This window comes from Dipodomys ordii, unplaced genomic scaffold, assembly GCF_000151885.1.
Source record: "Dipodomys ordii isolate 6190 unplaced genomic scaffold, Dord_2.0 Scaffold47, whole genome shotgun sequence".
Taxonomy (NCBI): Eukaryota; Metazoa; Chordata; class Mammalia; order Rodentia; family Heteromyidae; genus Dipodomys; species Dipodomys ordii.
This window is the reverse complement of record NW_012267263.1, coordinates 2314955-2337203: the sequence shown is the minus strand read 5'-3', so window position 1 is coordinate 2337203 and position 22249 is coordinate 2314955. Positions and strand designations below refer to the sequence as shown.

The window sequence follows — 22249 nt, the reverse complement described above, 5'->3', positions numbered from 1 at the left end:
ATGCACTGAGAACCAATGTTTCACGAAATATCCAAGTGTCATTATTATGAAAATACCAACCACAACCTGAACTTAGCTAAGGAAAAGGTAGGAGGGCTCATACATTTAATAATGTAGAACTGAAAAGATAATTTGTCCCATGGAAAAAAACTGAAAAGATAATATGGCTTAATGTGAATAGCACTTAGCAACTTTAGCTTTATTGCCTAATAAAATCTGTCTCTTGTTTGTTAGTTGAAGGTAAAGATTTCCCTCTGACTAGAGCGGAGGGTGTTCCATGTAGAAGAATTTGGTGGAGATAGAAAACTATGTGGGTTACTACCACTGCACTAAGGTCCTAGCTCTCTTTAAGTGGACCATGTGACTGGCTCTGGCCAATAAATGTGAGTGGGAGTGGCCCAGGCCCTGGGTAAAGACAGTGGAAACCTCAAGGACAGTCCTCTATTTCTCTCTTTTCCTGCTGGTGCAAATGGTACCAAGGAGCTGCTCAACCCAGACAATGCTATGAGCTGGTGGGACCTGTGGGTCAGTGGAACATGTCTTCCACTGACCTATGCTGGTTGAATACTATGAGCAAGAAACACTGCCAAGTCAGGCACTGCAGCATGGCCTAGCTCATCCAAAGTCACAGCAGGCCATGAAGATGAAGCTCAAACTTGTAGGAGCAACATGCTTTTGAAACTTTAGCATTTATTATATAAATCATTCACTGGGGAAAATTAAGAATATACAGATAAAATAACCTGTAATCACCACAACATATACAGTATATGCTTCCTGATCCTCACAGGCAGAGGTGTGTGTGTGTGTGTGTGTAAATAGACAATATAACTTAACTTTTTTCACTTAATGAATATGAACGCTTTTGCTTATGCCTTCCTAAATGGCCTGTGGCACATTAGGGGGGACTTGAAGCGGGCGCAGCACGACAGCCCTGGTTTTGTTGTTCCTGAGTTCCGTGGCCCGTCTGGTCATGTCTCTGGGCCATCATGACAGCAGCACCGCCCTTGCTCACTGGCAGGAAGGAACACTCACACTCACATTAGAAGGATGAGGCTGAGTTAAGAGTTAGCTTTAGGAGGTAGTTAGACTACAGACTGGCTGGGAGACGCTATCCTAAGAAAACGAAGCCTAGAACAGATGACAGGACTCTTTAGCATAGTGTGTGTAACCACTTCAGAGGCTGCCTACCCTGAGAGCGTCCATCACATCAGTCTGCTCCCAGAGCTTGGGGAATGTGGCCAGCACTGGATGACTAATTAACTCTGGAATACACAAGAACAGACAGAATACATTAGATTAACTCCATTCAGCATGTTTTACTTCAATAGATATCAAAATATCCACTCTATTAAAACTCTCCTGCCAACTGATATGTTGATAACACCCGGAGGGCTCAAAACTTCCCCCTCAAAATCCATCAGCCCTTATACTTTATCCCAGGGAGGTCTGAAATAAGTAAATAAATAGAACTTGCAGGGTGAGGGGCTAGGTGGCTGTAAACAGAGAGAGACACACACTCAGTTCTTCTGCCCGTGACATCCTTCGTATTTCCACCTCTTCCTCATGCCTGAGATGTGGTGAAGGCCATTCTGTTTAGGACAGGCCCTGCTCGTGGGAGGCTGCCAAGATCAAGTAGCAGCAATAGGGGAAAGGAGGCAGAGGCCTGGTTGCTCAGGTCTGACTCAGGCTATCAGTGCTCAAGGAAAGATCCCAGACTGTGTCCAAGGCCAGTGGAGAGTAGTAGATGGCTCTGGAAGGAATTGGGAGCTGTGGATTCTGGGAAGCTATTGGTATTCCACAGGAAATCCAATCACAGGAAAGCCCTGTGCAAGGAAGCACACCAGCAAGGATAGCTTAGAATACCCGAGTCTGGATAACTGACAAATTGAATGTCTACTGTATGGTTCTGGAGATGAGAAAGTCCAATCAAAGTCCAGTCAAGGTGCCAGCGTCTGGTGTTTGCTGAGGGTTGCCTACTATGAACTCTGTTGAAGAGAAATAGTGTGTTCTATGGCAGAAAGCAGTCAAGCCCTTCTGTGAGGCCTCCCAATCCCATCCATGAGAAGCCTTGACAGCTAAACTACTTCCCAAAGATACCTCCTTTCATACCATCACAGTGGCCACACATGCAGTCTGGAGGAGACACATTCAAGCCACAGCAGATGCTTTTGCAATGGCTAAGGCAATACCTTCTAGAACCCTGTGTTCTCAGTAGAAACCAATCCTTTCTCTAGATCTTAAGGAGCTTATTCTGATGGTCAAACTTAAAGGAAGCCAACAGTTGTAAGTAACTTTGGAAAACCTAATAATCTTATTCTCTTTATGGATTCCTGTCTTTCAGAAAAGATATCTATAGCCATTAAACTCAAAGGCATGTGGTGGTCAAGAGAGAGAGTTATTCCTTGAGAAGTAGCTGTGCTTTCAGGCTTTGAGCTCCATTCTCTCTCCCTGTCTAGGTGGTACCCACAGGAACATCACTAGGACAATCCAGGGCTTCCCCTTGCTCCACTCATCCACACTGTCTGTCTGCCTTCAATGTCAGCTGCTCTGATAGCAGCACATTTTCTTGCCAGGATCTCAGACATGCTGCTCCCTCTGTTCAGAGGGGATCTCATCCAGCCTTTCCACCATGCATCTAATTCCTCCATTCCTGCTCTCATCTTCAGCCTTTCTCATTCAGAGAATGCTTTTCCCACTGCGATCCTAGTGTGCCCTCTGTTGTGTGTGGTCTGTTGATTCCGTGCCTGATTCAGTCATCACCAAACCTACATGAAGCAAACAGGACATATCTAGATGCTTATTGACTCACTGAGCTCAAAGAACACCCAACCAGCATGAAAGTGATTTTTGTTAAAGTCATAGAACATACACATTTCTCTTGGCAAGTTTATTCATGTATGACAGCTTGTTGGTTTTCTAAATTAGTTTTTAACATTTTACTTGGAGAAATGTTCAAACTCAACAAGAAGCTGCCAGAATAAAAAACAGTGCATGGTATATGGAATACTCTTTTCTTTAAATAATTGGTTTCAGAGTAAACCACTGACACTGACATTTCACTGGTGCATTAAGCACCAGTTATGCAGGGGGATTGTGCTTTCTTCCCCAAAAGATGGCATGCTCAGCAAATGTGTAGTAAAAACAAGATTATCCAGAGAAAATAAAAGGAAATGTGATCACATATGGGTTTCAAGATCTCAAAGCTCCAGAATCTGTAGTCTTATACATAATGTACAAATACGGATGTTATTTTGATATATTTCTATGTGTCCTTTCTTTCCTTCCTCCCTTCCCTTCCCTTTTCTTTCTTTCCTTTCCCCCTTCCCTTCTTTTTTCCCCCTTCTTTCTCTCCCTCCCCTCCCTTCCCTTTTTTTTTGTGCTAGTATTGGGGCTTGAACTCAGGCCTAGGCACTATATCTGTTTTTTTTTGTTCAAGGTTAGTGCTTTACCACTTCAGCCACATCTCCACTTCTGACTTTTTGGTGGTTAATTGGAGATGAGAGTCTCATAGACTTTCCTGCCTAGGCTGGCTTCAAACCACAATCCTCCGACCTCAGCCTCCTGAGGTCTGGTGCCCAGCTTGTGTCATGTTTCTATGTGGAAGACACAGACTGGCACAGGCACAACCACATACGCTCAAGGCATGTGAGAGAATGGCTGGGATGCCTTACCAGCACTTTGCAGGCTTGCTCTGTCCTTCAGAAGCACATCTCCAAGGATTTGTCGATAAAATACCAAGAGGCGAGAGGAACTCATACTTCCAATCAGTGTTTCTGGCAGCAGACTATTACACAAGAAAAAACATGGATTCATTAAACAACCCCCTGCAATGTAATCTAAATTGTTTTACTGTGTATTACTTTAATGAGTAGTTTAACAGTTTGCTTTGTTATTAGAGACTATTTTTATAATTTAAGGAGAAATTTCCACTATACCTTGGCCACTTCAGATAACCTGCATTTTTAGGTGTACTTTTTCTTTTTTTTTTAATTTTATTTTATTTTATTTGTGAACATACTGTACAGAGGGGTTACAATTACATGGGCAGGATAATGTGTACATTTCTTACCAAGAATTGCAGCCTCCTCCTTTGTTTACCCTTCACATCCCTTCCCAGCCTCCCCCCTTAGGTGTACTTTTTCAAACCTCAGCTGTGAATTACCATCTGTGTGTATGCCTATATCAAATGCCAAATGAAAAGCTGTCAATCACAGGTTCTGGAAAGAAAGAGACAAGTGAGTAGAAGAGTGAACGAAGACTTGTGGCAGGCATGCCGGGTGTGGTGGGTGGAGAGGGTGTCAGCACAGACTGGTTATGGGCTGGCCGGGATGTGGAGGACATGCGAGAACCGGACGGAGTCCCGACTTGGCAGCTAGGTGCTTGTGCTTTCCTTTCCTCATATGTAGAATGTGGAGAGTGATACTTGCATTTCAGGTTACTAAAAGGATTAAAATAAGGGCTGGGTGCAGTGGTTCATGACTGTAACCCCAGTTACTCAGGAACACCTTCAAAGTTGCGGCCATTCCAGGAAAATAAATTAGCAAGACTCCATCTCAACAAATAATCCAGTTGTGGAGGTTCATACTTGTAACCCCAGCAACTTGAAAGCCATGGGTAGAATTACAGTTCAAGGCCAGCCCTGGGCAAAAGTGAGAAACTCTACTGAAAAATAACTAAAGCAAAACAGGGCTGGGAGTATAGCTCAAGTTGCAGAGCACCTGCCTAGCAATCATGAGGCCTGGAATTCAAACCTCAAAACTGCCAAAGATAACTATTTTTTAAAAAATAAACAAGGGGCTGGGAAGGTGGCTCAATGGTAGAGCGCTTGCCTTGCATGCATGAGGCCCTGGGTTCGATTCCCCAGCACCACATAAGCAAAAAGAAAAAAAGCCGGAAGTGGCGCTGTGGCTCAAGTGGCAGAGTGCTAGCCTTGAGCTGAAGAGTTGAGGGACAGCGCCCAGGCCCAGAGTTCAGGCCCCACGACCGGACCCCCCCATTTCCCCCCCCAAAAAAACCAAACAAACAAAAACAATTAAAAAAAACAGGATTAAAATGAGGTTAAGTGTGGAATGCTTAATGTAGTATCTGTTATGTAGAAAGGGCTCAAAAAATAGAAAACAATTCAGTATTAAAGTATTAGTTTAAAATAAATTATCATAACTTTGGGATATGACAGGTAATTCACATGGTAGCTGCAAAGAAAATATACACAGAATATAAACACAAGGAAGGTAAAAGGGAAGCAAATTACCTTCTTGTTTTGTCGAATGAATAAAAACGTCCCTCTGGAAGTAGAGCTGTGACTCAAAGTGGTCTAGCCTTGAGCAAAAAGAGCTCAGGGACAGCACCCAGGCCCTGAGTTCAAGTTCTACCACCGACCAAAAAAAAACTCTCATTAATAAATCGAACAAAGAAAAGTAGTACAGGAGGACATGAAGGACAAAACCCCCAATACTACAAGACATACAAAAAACAAGTAACAAAATGCCTAAATTAAAGTCTTTCCTATGGTAATTAAATATAAACAGACTAAAAATCTCTAATCAAAAGATACAGATTGGCAGAATGGATTAACAAGATCTAACTATATGCTACCTATAAGAGACTTGTTTAGATGCTTAGGATGCTCACAACTAAAAGGCTACAAACCATACCTCAATCTTGATAAACTATTCCTTAGCTTTATTTCTAGAGAATTTTAGATGGGAAAACTATTATAGCTTCTAGATGTCTGGAAGAGAAGAGTGAATGTGCTGTATAGTGATGGACTCCATGGGTCTTTAGTTTCACGGAATTTACATAAGTATCCTTGACTATTCCTCACCCTTACAGTTCTAGAAACATTAAAAGAAATGTAGGCTAGCTGGATGCTTGTAGCTCACACCTGTAATCCTAGCTATTTAGGAAGCTGAGATCTGAGGATTTTGGCTCAAAGCCAGTCCAGATAGTAAAGTCTGTGACACTTTTATTTCTAATTAACCACCAAAAAAAACTGCAAGTGGAGCTATGGCTCAAGTGGTATAGTGCCAGCCTTAATCAAAAGAAGCTCAGGGACTGGCCCAGGACCTGAAGTCAAGCTCCAGAACTGACACAAAAAGCAAAAAATAACAAAAAATGCAAATTAAGGGCTTGGTGTGGCTTAAGTGGTAGAGTACCTGCCTAGCAAGTACAAGATCCTGAATTCAAACCCCAGTTCTACACGATACATAATACATATACATACATACATGCATGTATAAATACATACACACATATGTATGTATGTATATATATGTATACATGTTCAGGATAAAGCTCTCTTGCCTCATTTCCATCTATAACCACTAATTTAGTACATAGAACCAACCCTAATTTTTTTTATTTTTGCTGGTCTTGGGGCTTGAACACAGGGCCTGGGCACTGTCCCTGAGTCTCTGTGCTCAAGGCTAGTCCTCTACCACTTGAGCCACAGCACCACTTACGGCTTGAGTAGTAGCGGAGATGAGTCTCACAGGGACTTTTCTGCCTGGGCTGCCTTCAAACCGTGATCCTTAGATCTCAGCCTTCTGAGTAGCTACTATCACAGGCAAGAGCCACTGGTGCCTGGCTCCTGCTAAAATTCTTATATGACTTAGATTTCAGAGCCTGCTGCTCTGAAGGTACATATAAGCTACTTCTATGCCATCACATGCCTGTCAGGGTTCTCTCTGCCCTGCCCTCTAGTCCACGCCTGCATGGGCAGAGGTCCAGTTGCATGTTCAATCTCAGGGCCCATGCTGAAGAATGGCCATTGGTGCCAGAGGAAAGGTGGCACCTTCCTTCCTTCCACTGGCCCTCTCCTCTCCAGGCTGCTCTGTCTGAGTGGCAGGCGGGGTGCTCCCTGGGTGTGGGCATTCCTCTCCTTTGGCACCCGCCAACAGCATGAGGCAATGGTGATCCAGTCATTATAATTATTACTAGCTGTTCTTTACAGAAATCTCCTGATTTTTCTACACCTAGCAAGTTCTAGGCTATAAAAGTTTAGCTGAGCTGAGAGTAAAAATGTTTTCTTCTAACTTCAGACTAGCAAACTCTGGTGGTAAAAGTGCCTTAAACAAGTAACACTCTTCCCTTAATCTTTAATAATATGATTGAAATAAAAGAAAGATGGAATGCATAGAAAAAGCGTAGGTAAGTACATTTATAGCAAATTTACACATATGCACACACAGCTGACTTGTACAGACCATTGCTGGCAGGCAATCAGAGCTCTGAGAGTGTGAATTTACAGTATCCCCTCCCCAGGGGCATAGCTATATGCTCTTGGCCAAATCACATTAAGTTATATCCTTTGAAAATAGCCCCCAAACTAGAAAGGCAAGTTGGTGATACGGAAGCATCTATTTGCTTCCTAACAAAGTGACAGGTGGCTGTGATCACAACTGACTGCAAACAAAACTGCTGAACTGGGGGAGGGGAGTGTGGGGGGTAGATGGGAAGGGATGGGAAGGGGAAACAAAGGAGGAAGCAACAATGCTTGATAAGAAATGCACTCATTACCTTGCCCATGTAATTGTAACCCCTCTGCACGATATTTTCAGAATTAAAAAAAATAAAAAAATAAAAATAAAAAAAAACAAACCCTGCTGAACTCCAGGTGCTTTCCTGGTAGAGGAGATGGTGTGCACTGGTTCATGTCTATTTCTACAAGTCTTGTGAAGTACATACACATGCATGTGTGCGTGCACACTATACACACACACACACAAACACTACATAAGAATTCTGGCTGTGTGAGGTGGCAGTGTAAAGATAACCATGGGATTCACTGTATTTGATGTTGGTATAATTTGTGGAGGGGAAGGGAAAAAAATCGTTTAAATAGTGATATAGGTGGATCCACTGCAACAATGAGATGTACAAGTTGTTATGTCAAAAAACGAACTTTACAACTTTGGCCGGGGGGGGGGGGGGAAGAGGGGTGGGAGTGGAGTATGGGAAGGGATGGGAAGGGGAAACAAAGGAGGAGGCAACAATGCTTGATAAGAAATGTACTCATTATCTTGCCCATGTAATTGTAACCCCTCTGTACAGTATTTTCACAATAAAAGAAAGGAAGAAAGAAAGAGAAAAAGATCAACAGAATTTCTAATATCAAAAAAAAAAAGGATAATCATGGGAAAAGCTGGACACCAGTGTAAAATCTAACCAGGCTTATTACCTGGGGCCTTGCCTTTATTCTTGTGTACTCCCTGGTATAGTGAAAGGAACACTCCCCACTTCCAGGCCCCCCCTCCAGAACAAAGGTGAGATTAGTAGGCAAGGAATGCTGGAGTTACAGTTGGGGGTGTCCCTTTGAAGACTGAGAGTGATGTTATCTGTCATTTGTTTCCCCATTGAAGGTGGCAGGGAGAGGGGGGTGAGGGTGCTGGAGTGGATCAGTCCTGCCTATCTCCACCTCCATGTCCTAAAGCCCACATGCTTAGCCTCTCACCATGGCCCATGGCCTGGTTTCTGTGACAGCCAGCCTGGGCTGGGGCCCACAGCAGCACAGTGCCCAGCCACGCTTGACATCAACTAGCCACACACATTCCAGAGGCATGCAAAGCACAGTGGTAGTCTCAAGACTGTCCTCAAGTCTGTGGGCTCTGGGGAAAAAAAGAGGACACATCTGGGAGTTGCGGGAGACACCAAGGCTAGAAGGAGCAAAGTTCTTAAGAAGTAAACTAGTAGGAAGACCTTTGCTGGAAAATTATTTTGCAAACACTTTCTGGGTATACTGTGTGCTGAGGAACCTCACTCAGTTTCTGAGGCCTGGAAGACAATGACCTGAATTGTGGACAGGTATTTTTGGTGTCAGGTGAATGAGTTGCTTTCTGACCTCTGTGCCATGTACTCCAATGTGATCTTGAGACCAGAAAAACTATGTGACAACCAGCATTTGAAGCCAAGTAAACCTCATTTGGAGCTGCCTTTGACAGACATGAGGAGGAGTACTCATCACCTACAGATGAGCAATGGGGCACTGAAGGAGGAGAAAGAACAAAGCCAGGTGGGATTTGGCTTTTCTCTTACAAAGGCTGCTACTGTGCTGCTTTCTACAAGAACAATTTTCCAAGCAAAGACTGACCCAAAAAGGAATTTAGAGGCTCGGTGAGTCTCCAGAAAGGAAAAAAAAATGCCGGGAGTAGGTAATACCCATGGATACATTATTAAGGGTTACTGAAGGGGTTAGTTGTTAATAGTATAATTATAAAATACAGAATAAGGGCTATTTAAACTAAGACCACAATCTGAAATGAGGAAAAGATACCATTCAGAGAGGAACATTGAGTCTCCTGTCATTTCCCTGCCTTTTTTTTTTTTTCAGTTTGCATTCAGCGCCTTGCATCAGTCACTAGGTAGATAGATGCTCTACCACTTAATCTACACCTCTAGACCTTTTTGCTTTAGTTATTTTTCAAATTGAGTCTCATATTTATGGTCAGTCTGGGCTGAACCAGTCATCTGTTTACACTTCCCTTGCAGCTGGGATGACAGGTACTTGTCATCATGTTAGCTTTTTATTTATTCTTTTTTTTTCCTTTTCTTAAAGTTGAGATGGGGTCTCATGAAATTTTTATGTCCAGATGGTTCAAACCACGATCCTCTTGATCTCTTCCTCCTAAGCAGCAAAGGTTACAGGTATGAATACCGTCTCTGGCCATTCCCTTACCTTTGATGAGCTACAAGCAGTAAACATGGCCTGAGGACAGTTCATTGCATCAGATTTGTCTCTACACTGGGCTTTTCCTTCCTTTTTATCCTCCATGTATCCCCTGTGGAAAGTTCCCTTCTTCTACATCATTCCAATGCTATATCCCTCCAGGCCATCAAAACCCGTTCTGAATCTTCTGATCTTACCAGCAACAAAGTACACCTTTGTTTGAACAAATTTTACAACATGGTACCATCTATCTGGTGTAATACTTACACCTGATATCTATGATTGTAAATAATTATAATAGTAAATAATACTTATAACAGTAAGTAATTACAGTGAACACTACTGTTTTACTTTGTGGTACGTATTATACACGTAGACTGGTATGTATTATACACATAGGCTAAGTGTTTTATATACTTTGTTTCTACTAAAGCTCATCATAGCTCCAGTTAGGAGTATTATTAATAATACTGAGACCCCAAGACAGAAACTGGTAGATCTGGGATTTTACTAGTGGAAAAGCTCCCTGAGAAAAATGCAAATGAAAATCACCATGGAAAACATTACTCACATTTTAGAATGGGCAAAGCAGAAAATAACAATAATACCAAGTACTGATCATTTTGGACAACAGTTTGGCAGTTTCTTATAAACAGAAACCAACATTGGATGCTCCAATAACTTCTATCTAGGTACTTCTACACATAAAAAATTAGGCATACATCTACACACCAAAATTTTGTATGAAATATCTGAAGTAGCTAAATGTATAATTTCCCAAATCCAGACACAAGTTAAATGTTTATTAACTAGTGTGCATACAAAAACAACCAGGGTACTATTTAAAAGGAAAGGAACAAATTATTAGCACATACACATCAGTATGGGTTAACTTTTGGTGCATTATGCCAAGTGAAAGACCATCCTCATGTCTACCCACAGCATGGTTACATTCATGAAGGCTAGGAAAAGGCAAAAGTGTGATTGCCTGAGGTTGGAGCTAAGAGATGATTATAGGGGACCTGAGGTAACTTTTTAGAGTGAGGGGACATTGTCTATCTTGGGCTGCTACACTACTGGGTTTGTCAGAACTGCCAAAAGGGAAAACTTTACTGCATGTAAACTAAGCTCCAATAAACCTAACACTTAAAAAAAGAAAAGGTCCCTGAGGATAGGCTCGTGGGTTGGAAAGTCCTGTTTATTCAAGTCTGAAAATTACTTATAACCAAATCTCATTTGAACTAACTGATAAGCAGGAGTAAGAGAATCTAAGGTTTATTTGGTTACATTTTCCTACTGATCTTTGGCAGACAATTAATGAGGAAAAAAGCACTGACAAAAGACAACCAAACAGATGGAGAAGCAAAAGCAGAGGTGGCATATGAAGAGAAGGCTACAGAGGCAAGAGCAGGCACCCACCTTAGCATGTTTCTTGATCTCCTGTTCAGAGACCTCAGTTTCACTAGAAGTTGAGGCTGCCTTCGCATGCTCATCATCTGGTGGAAAACACTGCCCTGTGCTTGAAAAAAAAATACACACAGATTAAGTGCTTGGGACAGCCTGCACTAACACAAACATTTGATGAGACTATACCATCAGTGGTGCTGGGCTGTCAGAAAGTCAGGACTCATGCATACTTATTCCTCAATGAGTGATGGAGAGGTGAAGAGAAACTTTACTGCCCACGTACTTCCCTTGGGGCACCTATTGGCTACTGTGTCACATGCTTTACAGTATTGGTATTGCCAATTACCAGGAAGGAAAGGGAGTTTGGAAAGCACATTTGGCTCTCTTAAGAGCCACCTGCAACTCAGAGATCAATCCTTCCTGTTTCCAGAAGGTAGGAGATGGGCTTGGTCAGGGCAGCACATTGGTGAGAGTGGTGGGTCACCAAAACAAGGACAGAAATGGCTGAGGAATAACCAAACAGAGTCTTTTTTTTTTTGTCAGTTGTGGGGCTTGAACTCAGGGCCTGAGTGTTGTCCCTGAGCTCTTTTTGTTCAAGACTAGCACTCTACCACTTTGAGCAACAGCTCCACTTCTTGTTTTCTGAGCAGTTAATTGGAGATGAGAGTCTCATGGGCACTTTTCTTCCCAGGCTGGCTTCAAATCATGATCCTCAGATGTCAGCCTCCCGAGTAGCTAGGATTACAGGTGTGAGTTACCAGTGCCCACCTCATCCTGAGTCTTTCAACTTCGGACTCCACGAGGAAAGAACCACACCTGCCCTGTTTTCCATTTTCCCATTCTCTGGCACACTGCTTGGGCAATGACATTAAAAGGTGTTATCTTTCTGGAAGGCAACTTGGCATGCACAACACAATATCAGATGTCTCCAGCCTTTGACCTAGCAATGAGCAATCTCTGAACTAGCCTATTTGGTTCATTCTGTTACAAATATCAGCTCAGTGTTCCATGAAAAGGAACTAATGCAGAATCCTCATTCTTCATGATTTCCTACACTGGAATTGCATACATGCTCCCAAGAAAATAAACACTGAGATTAAAATGACTCAGCTTTTAATAGCAAAGGCTCTATTTTTAAAAATGTGAATCCAGCCAGGTGCTAGTGACTCATGCTTGTAATCCTAGCTACTCAAGAGGCTGAGATCTGAGGATCACAGCAGGAAAGTCTAAGAGACTCTTATCTCCAATTAACCACGAGAAATCTGGAAGTGGCGCTGTGGCTCAAAGTGGTAAAGTGCCAGCCTTGAGTGAAAAAGCTCAGGGACAGCACTCAGGACCTCCACAACTGACAAAAAAAAAAGTGAATCCATGTGAAAAATGTTATGTATACTAGAAGTTTCCTTCTTGAATGCACCTGCTATTTTTTAATCTTTAAGGAAAGGAAGGTGCTATGGTTTGGATCTGAGTTCCCCAAAGGCCCATGAATTAAAAGCTTAGTCACTCATCTGTAGCACTATTGGGAGGTGATGGAGTTCTTAGGAGACAGCACCCACTGGAAGAAAGTTAGATCATGGGGATGCTTTTGAAGGGGACTGAGACCTCAGCCCTTTCCTGTGTCTGTTTCTGTGGTAACAGGCTCTTCTGCGGTAACAGGCTCTTCTGCTTCATGTTTCTGCCATGATGCACTACCACTGGTCTAATGCAACAGAGGCCCATGGACTGAAACCATGAGCTAAGATCAGGTGTTTTGTTAGTGTCAAGAAGCTGTACCAAGCACTGGTGGCTCATGCCTGTAATCCTAGCTACTCAGGAGGCTAAGATCTGAGGATCATGGTTCAAAGACAGCCCAGGCAGGAAAGTCTGTGAGACTCTCATCTCCAATTAACCACCAGAAAACTGGAAGTGATTGAGCTGAAGAGCCTGGGTCCAGTTCAAGCCCCACAACTGAGAAAGGAAGAAGAAGGAGAAGGAGAAGGAGAAGAGGAGGAGGAGGAGGAGGAGGAGGAGGAGGAAGAGGAGGAAAGAAGAAGAGGAAGAGGAGGAGGAAGAAGAAGGAAGAAGAAGAAGAAGAAGAAGAAGAAGAAGGAGCAGGAGGAGGAGGAGGAGGAGGAGGAGGAAGAAGAAGAAGAAGAAGCAGAAGCAGGAGAAGCAGAAGCAGAAGAAAAAGAATAAGCAAAAGAAGCAGAAGCAGAAGCAGTGGGAGAAGCAGAAGGAGAAGGAGAAGGAGCAGCAGAAGGAGAAGCAGAAGCAGAAAGAGAAGCAGAAACAGAAGGAGAACAAGAAGGAAGAAGAAGAAGAAGAAGAAGAAGAAGAAGAAGAAGAAGAAGAAGAAGAAGAAGAAGAAGAAGAAGAAGCAGAAGCAGCAGCAGCAGCTGACAAGCACAGAAAGCACTGTGTAAGAGCTGTACCTCTTCTGGATACTGAAGGGTCCACTTCAACACCTTTTTCATAAGGAGTGCCTCCATTCAAGAAGAGCTCATATGTTCTGTAAGAGAACAGTACACTGTGATGGGCATGTCATGAGCACTGGCTGATCGCTGTGGTCAGTGATGAAGTATTATCAACTCAAAGATATTCACAGACATTTATTTATACTTCATCAGTGAGAAGATAGATGGTGATCCCTCCATGAGAAACCATCTCAGCAAATTTAGACTTTTTAAGTATAAAAATGTAGAAAATATATTTTCACACAAGAAAATGAGTCAGATTGGTATTATTTAAACAATTTTACAGGTAATTCCTGTTAATATGTAAATAAGTATTAACTTTTTAATGAACTTTTCAAATTTGTTGAATTGTTATTTGAAATAATCATCATAGCTTTATATCATTTTTAAAATATAAAAGTATGGGGCCGGGAAGGTGGCTCAGTGGTAGAGCGCTTGCCTTGCATGCCTGAGGCCCTGGGTTCGATTCCTCAGTACCACATAAGCAAAAAGAAAAAAGCCAGTAGCCTTGAGCTGAAGAAGCTGAGGGACAGCGCCCAGGCCCAGAGTTCAGGCCTCACGACCAGACCCCCCCAAAAAAATTTAAAAAATTAAAAAATAAAATATAAAAGTAACATGTAGAGGCTGGGAAGGTGGCTCAGTGGTAGAGCGCTTGTCTTGCATGCATGAGGCCCTGGGTTCGATTCCTCAGCACCACATAAGCAAAAAGAAAAAAGCCGGAAGTGGCGCTGTGGCTCAAATGGTAGAGCACTAGCCTTGAGCTGAAGAGCTGAAGGACAGCATCCAGGCCCAGAGTTGAGGCCCCACGACCAGACACCCCCCCCCCAAAAAAAAGAGTCTCGAGGACTTTCCTGCCCGGGCTGGCTTTGAACCGCAATCCTCAGATCTCAGCCTCCTGAGTAGCTAGGATTATAGGCATGAGCCACTGACGCCCAGACTGCCCTATCTTTTTCTGTACTTTCCTCTCCCTTTTTTATTTCCCTTCCTCTCTCCTTCCCTCCATTTGTTCTTTCCTCTTTTGTTCCCTCTCTCCCAGCATTCTCCTCTCCTTTTATGATGCTGGGGATTAAACCCAGGGCTTTGCACATGGCTAGGCTAGAACTTTTTACTGAGCAGCCCTCCCATACTGACTGAGTGTGGAAAACAAAGCTTTAGAGGCCCTTTTTAGTGTTACTGCACCATCTCCTTAATTCTGCTTCTCAAATATAATCCCTGGGAACAGTTTACCCAGAACCACATAGGCTAACAAGTAGATATAAATGATCAGAAGTAGAATTATAGTATCCAGGCTATTCTATGACTTAGTTTTTTCATATAATGTATACTGGGAAAAATTTAATATTAATATACAGAGCTCACCTCATTAAAAATGCAGGTGTGGTTTCATTTTTAGAATGATGGAGACTGTACTTTTTCTTAGTTCTCCTAAGTACAATTTAAAACTCAACGTATTTTAAAAACAAATCACAAGAAACTTAGGTTTCTATACTCACTCAGGGTGCTGGGGTACCACCAGACAACTAGTGGTCAGGTCTTTTACCTCTGCCCAGAGGTAAGGAGGCCAACTGAGGAGTGTTATCTAAATTAACCTGCTAAATTGAGCCTTAGGGATGGAAATGATTTCCTCATATTAAAGAAATAAAGGAAATTCAGGTCTGGCAAAATGAAGGAACCTGCCCAGTTACTCAGGCAGAGCTGGACCAGACCCTGGAGCTGTAGTAGTAGACACTGTTGGGGTAGTAGTCCCCCATCTAGCCTGCAGCCTGTGTGGGTGTCTTGTATATATCCTAGACTTTATTATCATTAAGAATGATAATAATCATTTATTAACTTTTGAGAACTTTTCTGTATCAGGGCAGTAATCTTCCAATTCTCCTACATATGTCACCAGTATTTGCTTTCAGTCAGCCCTTTGCAATTAAAGTCAAAAGCTGTTTACAGTGTTGCCAGTGGGATTTCAATGGCCTGCCTACAGAAGAAAGGAAGAGAGTCCCAGAAGCCCTGGGGCCCTGGCCTCATTCCCTGCTCTCATCATTTAGCGTGGTAAGAAGAGCTAGTCCACAGGAAATTCTTGATTGCACATGCAGACAGCCATTCTATGAGCTATTTTCCCTCCAGGATAAGACTGCGTGCTGTTTTCATACACTCCCTATACAACTTAACAATTAACATGAAAATTCCTTTCCCTTCAATGTGTAGGAATACTGATAAAACACATGAGCTATCCAGGTCCTAAAAAATGAATTCCTACAAAATTCCTCATTGGCAAAGGATACAAAGCTCACTTACTTTGCTGGAATAGGAACACCACTGGCATCAAAAAGTTTAAGAAACACCCAGCCACAGCTTAACTCTCCTCTTTCTCCAGTTGACTAAGAAATAAGGATATGAAGCAATGTCTGGATTAGTCAAATTTATAAGCATATACCAAGTCCTCTGAAGGAACACAATTAATATTCACCCCTAGGACTAAACAATACGTCACATGAAAATTCAATGAAACAAGAGTCCTACTTTCCTTGCAGGTCAGGTATTGATGGTGGTACTTCAGGTGACAGTATTTTGAAAAATTGCTCTTGCAAGGCCCTTAAACTTGTTGGTATAGCACAGTTGCTGTTGTATCTGGAGTGCTAGGGACATTTTATGGACTGATTCCAAGTCACATTGATACACATGGACAGGAAGAAACACTCACTCCAGGGCCTTTCTGCTTAGAAGTTTAACTTCACTGTCAATTGCCAGAAACCACTAAGGCTCATTTGGGGACTCTCAATGTGACCTCCCTGTGATGCCTCTCTGGGTAACCACTAGGCCATCTTTATACACTGCACCTTTCAAGCTATTATTATAAGGTAGTGATGTGGCTAGCACAGCCCACAACCACAGGTGAATAGTTCATGTGACATGAGTTAAACCAAGCTTGTGGTGTTCTCTTTATAAAATTAAAATGTTGCCGGGCGCCGGTGGCTCACGCCTATAATACTAGCTACTCAGGAGGCTGGAGATGTGAGGATCACAGTTCAAAGCCAGCCCAGGCAGGAAAGTCTGAGAGACTCTTATCACCAATAAACCACTAGAAAACTGGAAGTGGCGTTGTGGCTCAAGTGGTAGAGTGCTTGCCTTGAGCTGAAGAGCTGAGGGATAGTGCTCAAGCCCAGAGTTCAAGCCCCACAACACTCCCCCCCAAAGAAAACAATTAAAATGTTGCAGACCCTTAATAACTCTCAGTTACAAAGCTAAATGTGCTCAGCCCCTGGAAGACAGAAGCAACCTGGTCCTATGCTAGAACCCCCTGGCATTTTTTAAAATCACTTTCCCAGCCTTGGCTAATTTTCATTTTTTAAAAGTGCTGGAGTTTGCTAGTGCTAAAATATAAACAAATACCCTCTTATTTCAATTGTCACTAAGAAAGCAGTACTTCACAAAAATTTAGAATCACTACAATTCTCCTTCCTCAAGAGAGTAAATTAAAATTTTATACAAAAATCCTTTACTACTTTACCTGTAAATAGATAAATATCTAACACTTCCCTAATAGATAAATATCTAACACTTCCCTTTTCAGTGCTTCATTAGAAGGTTTTACTTTTAATAGACATACATTGCGAATATAGGAAATTCCAAGTTCAAATAATATTCCAAGATCTAGAGATGAAGAATTGGACCTGATAAAACAATCACCATCAAGCAAGCATGGCAGGATGCCAGTGACCTGGAATGGTAGAGAGACCAAAGTTATTTACACAAATGAAAAGAGTCACCTATCTCTCAGTGGTTTTTTATTTTGCTTTATAACTGAGCTATCTGTTTATCTATCTATCTATCTATCTATCTATCTATCTATCTATCTATCTATCTATCTATCTATCTATCTATCTATCTATCTATCTATCTGTTTCAGGTACTGGGAGCTGAACTTAGAGCCTCAGACTTGTTAAAAAAGGTACCCTACCACTAGAACTAGTCCCCTTTTCTTTTTTTTTTTTTTTTTGGTTCCAGTCGTGGGCCTAAACTCTGGGCCTAGGCACTGTCCCTCAGCTCTTCAGCTCCAGGCTAGCACTCTACCACTTGAGCCACAGCACCACTTCCGGCTTTTTTCTTTTTTTTATGTGGTGCTGAGGAATCGAACCCAGGGCCTCAGGCATGCAAGGCAAGCGCTCTACCACTAAGCCACCTTCCCAGCCCTGACTAGTCCCCTTTTCTATTGGTTATTTTTATAGTAGGGTTTCACTTTATGTTGAGGCTATCCTCTTATTTGTGCCTCCCTTTGTCACTGGGGTAATAGGCATGTGCCACTGAACCCAGCCATTGTGCTTCTTATACAGCTGGGATAATAGGTGAGTAGCACATTGCTCATCCATTGATTGAGATAGAGTCTCAAGAACTTTTAGGCCCAGGTTGGCCTCAAATATAAATCCCCTGATGTCTACCTGCCAAGTAGCTAGGATTACAGGCTTGAGCCACCCACCATACTCAGGTAGGTCTTTTAAAGAAAATAAAACATAGATGGATTAGATTCATCTGACCAATGATTTGAAGTATAAACATGTAACTTCTCTGAGTAACAGCTAATAGCAAAGGTATTGTAAGTCCCCAGTAGTGCTACAAAACAAGTTTGCCTGCCGGGCACCGGTGGCTCATGCCTGTAATTCTAGCTACTGAGGGGGCTGAGATTTGAGGATCATGGTTCAAAGACAGCCCGGACAAAAAAAGTCCCTGAGACTCTTATCTCCAATTAACCACTAGAAAACTGGAAGTGGTGCTGTGGCTCAGGTGGTAGAGCACTCGCCTTGAGCTGAAGAGCAGAGGGATAGTGCCCAAGCCCAGAGTTCAAGTCCCATGACCGACAAAACAAAACAAACCAAAAAAACCCCAAGTTTGCCTACATTATAAGACAGTTACATTTGTTGTTTGCAAACAAAACTAAAATTTAGGAATGAACAATGCATTTGCTTAACTGCCCTGATGCCTGCCTTGCTAGTAAGATTCCTTTCCTTATGCTCATCCCAGTCCTTCTTCCTCAACAATTGCTTCTCCCTTTCCTGCCTAGAAAACACACCCATTCTTCAAGGTTGTTACTCCTCTATAGGACACTTCCTAAGCATAAGGCCCAGAGTGAATTTTACCCTCCTCTAAGCTTCCAATGCCCTTGGAGCTCCATAACCATTCCACTCTACCTACCTGAGTTATACCTACCAATGCCTAGCCCACAGGGATGCTCTAAGGATTAAATACAATGGTGCATATAAGGGCCTTGCATGGGGCCTTCCTGGCACAAGACCAGAGCTCCACAAATGGAGGATGTTCCTATTCATGATGTGTTTCTCTACTACCTATTCATGATGTGTTTCTCCACTACTAACATTGAAAGCCTTGTGAACCTGGGAAGGAAGTCTGGCTCATAACAAACTTGATTTCATACAACATTTAACATATATTTATTATTTTTCCCTCCCAACAACTCATCTTTAATATCCTGGGAAAATATTAAAATTCTAGCCTCAACACTTCCCATAAACACAGGTACAGCAATAGGCCATCAACAGTGTTTGTCTTTGAGGGAAGGTGTTCAGGAGCTATGCTCTGACTGTGTGAATACTGCTCACACAGCCCATGTGTGGCTGGGTCTCCCACCCCCTGTGCCCTCTCACTGAACTTCTATCTTGCTCTGCAATCTTTTGATGCACTTAGAGGAAGAGTAATTAAAGGTTTTTAGGGTGTAGTACATGAGGATGTTAGTTGTGGGAAGGAAGTAAATACTGAAGTAATCTTGGAGGTCAAGAAAAACTATAGTCAACCACAGACAATATTATAAAAAGAACATAAAGGTGTCTTTGATTCACTAGCAGCTATGTAATACTGACTCAGTGGTCTGAAACTCCAACCTCATTCCAGTACCCACAGGACCCAAATATAAGGCACTAAGTCCCCTAGGCGTCACCTTTGATTTTATCTGAGGAAAACATCACTGCCATCAGCAATTGGAAGGTTTAACTCCTGAAAAAACACCTCACTCCCTACATTTTATCTTCTTTTCAATTTCCATCAAATGAGCACTTCCTAAAATTGAAATCCATTGAATGCGATGATTCATAGGAATTTTAACTTTGGTGAGTCAGAAACATGAGTAATTTTTATCAGCGCCTTCAAAGAACACTGAAGAATGTAAAGGTTTAAACCTGACCCCATAATTCGTCGCTAAATGCATTACACTTTGCTAGCTTCCTCTTTAAAGTTCATGTTTATCCCACTGTTCAGCAGAGTACTTACCTGGGGAGAAAAGGCCCAGGTTTTGGGCTTTTTAGATTGCCACGTGGCTCTGACTGTGTGAATATTGCTCAGAACCTGAAATGAGATTTTTCTCACTTGAAATCATGCCATAGAAAGTTGTTTTGTTTTGTTTTTAAACATCACCATTTCCAAGTCCCAAACAGTTAACCAGGACTGCTATCCTGGGGAGGGTAGCTGCAGAGGGGGAACCCTTACCTTTTATTTTATGTTTGTCTTCCTCTTCACATCAAGTGCAGGAAGCTTGTAACTTGCTAAATACTTAGTGCAAAACAAGTTTTTAATACTTACCAACAAAATAACAAAGGAACTAATTAAATGAATTCAGACTTGGACTGTGGGCCAGCAACAAATTAAGTAAAATATTTACTATCTGAGATGGGTTTACTGGAAAAGTAAGCAAAATTTTGGGTCAAAATGGGCTTTTAAGAGATGTGACCCAGACAAGCATTTTGGATAGTACATTACCCTGTCATTAAGATGGACGATTCAGTCAGCTATGATACATAGCTATATTTTTCTCTTGGCTCTGGAGGCCAATAAATTACATTATTCCTGCCATTTATAAAAGCTCACACTATAATTTATATAAAACAAAAAATAAAAGGAGCCCAAACTTTCTACAAAAAGTTCAAATACTTGTAGAGGAACCAATAATATATTATTGTTTTATTTTAGATAAAAATATTTTAGCATAATACCTCTAAAGAGAGTTAAGCTTTAGAAACAATGAAAAGCAATCTCAAATATGTCACATTAGTTCGAATTTAATTAAATGTACACCTCTCTGTTAGAAGGCATGTAGGACTTTATGGGCAGCCAAGTTGTTTCCATAAACAAAAATCTTTCAATGACTAATATTATTCATTTATTTAACATTTCCTAAAATGTTATATATTCTCAATCTGGACTCTTTTGATTATTATCTGGTGATGTATACAGCACTGCTTTTTTTGTGGGGGGGGGGTCCAGTCATGGGGCCTGAACTCTGGGCCTGAGCGCTGTCCCTCAGCTCTTCAGCTCAAGGCTAGCGCTCTACTACTTGAGCCACAGCGCCACTTCCAGCTTTTTTCTTTTTGCTGAGGAATCAAACCCAGGGCAAGCGCTCTACCACTGAGCCACCTTCCTAGTCCTTTTTTTTTTTTTTTAAGTATATATGCTGGTCTTGGGGCTTGAACTCAGGGCCTAGGGGCTGTTCCTTAGCTGTTTCGCTCAAGGATAGTGTTCTGCATTTGAGTCACAGCTCTAATTCTTTTTGGTGCTTAATTGGAGATAAGAGTCTCACAAATTTTCTGCCCCAGCTGGCTTCAAACCATGATCCTCAGATCTTGACCTCCTGAGTAGCTAGGATTATAAGTGCGAGCCATTGGCACCCAGCTAAGAAAATTGATCTAAACTCCTTTGGTTTTCAAGGGGTGTTTCCTACTTCTAATATCCAAGAAGTTCTTTGCTATAATAGAAATTGACCTGCCCCCGCCCCCCCCCACATTATCTCTGCTTCTATCTTTTCAGTGTGGAGAATTCTGTTGCTGTTGTTCAGACTCAGGATAATTTTATGTTTCCTGACTCATAGACTCTGAGAGCTCTATAGACCTAATCCAACCATGTCACTACACATGACAGCAAAGTGCAGACAGAAGGTGAATAATGGGCTCAGAATCACGCTACTTTCTGCACAAAAACAATCCAAGGACAAAATAATTAAGGATCCAAACAATATAGAAAGATTTCAAACAGGAAACTGCACCAGAGATGCATAAAGATACCTAAAAATTCAGTAGGAATCGAGAAATGAAACACAAAAGCACAATCAAATTGCATTTCATATTCAAGAGAATAGCAGGTGGTAGCTGGGATGTTGAGAGGTAGTGTAAACTGCCTGAGATAGTGTGAACTGGAGGAGGCAGCCCCTCTGCAAGGTAACTTGGTATTCTATGACCTGAAGATGTTCACACTTCAGCACCCAGAAACCTGTGAGTATACTTCTCAAGCCCTTCTCACACAATTTCACTGAGAGACTGCAGCAGGAAGCATATTCCTCAACAGAATGGGCAAGCAAAACTGTGGCACATCTACATGGTGAAAGATGGAGTATGATTCAGCAGCTAAAAAGAATAACCAGTAACAAAATCCACAGTGTTGAGGAGAAAAAGTAAAGCACAGAAGGTTTTGAGACTACTTTATAAAATATGAGAGCACTAAAAATTGAGTCATGTAAAATGAATAAAACAAAATTTAGAATAAAATTAATAAGCCAAAATTTGGTACTCTAACACTTGAGCCACAGTTCTATTTCTGGCTCTTTTGGTAGTTAATTAGAGACGGGTCTCACAAACTTTCTTGCGCAGGCTGGCTTTTTTTTTTTTTATGCTGTCTATTTCTCTTTTGTGTCTTTTTTTTTCTTTTTTTTTATTGTAAAGATACTATACAGAGGGTT

The 22249-nt window shown here is 41.9% G+C and overlaps 1 protein-coding gene across 1 annotated transcript in view; it reads right to left on the bottom strand.

The window, feature by feature from the left end:
• The window catches only part of Nphp1 (nephronophthisis 1 (juvenile)), a 49452-nt gene that overhangs the window by 3428 nt on the left and 23775 nt on the right, over positions 1–22249 (bottom strand). Inside the window, exons 12-18 of the mRNA XM_013019754.1 lie at positions 19795–19869; positions 17126–17236; positions 15814–15896; positions 13483–13559; positions 11087–11186; positions 3675–3787; positions 1192–1265 (exon numbers count right to left, since the gene is read on the bottom strand). Of these exons, the coding sequence (XP_012875208.1) occupies positions 1192–1265; positions 3675–3787; positions 11087–11186; positions 13483–13559; positions 15814–15896; positions 17126–17236; positions 19795–19869 (633 nt within the window). The remainder of the gene's footprint in view (positions 1–1191; positions 1266–3674; positions 3788–11086; positions 11187–13482; positions 13560–15813; positions 15897–17125; positions 17237–19794; positions 19870–22249) is intronic.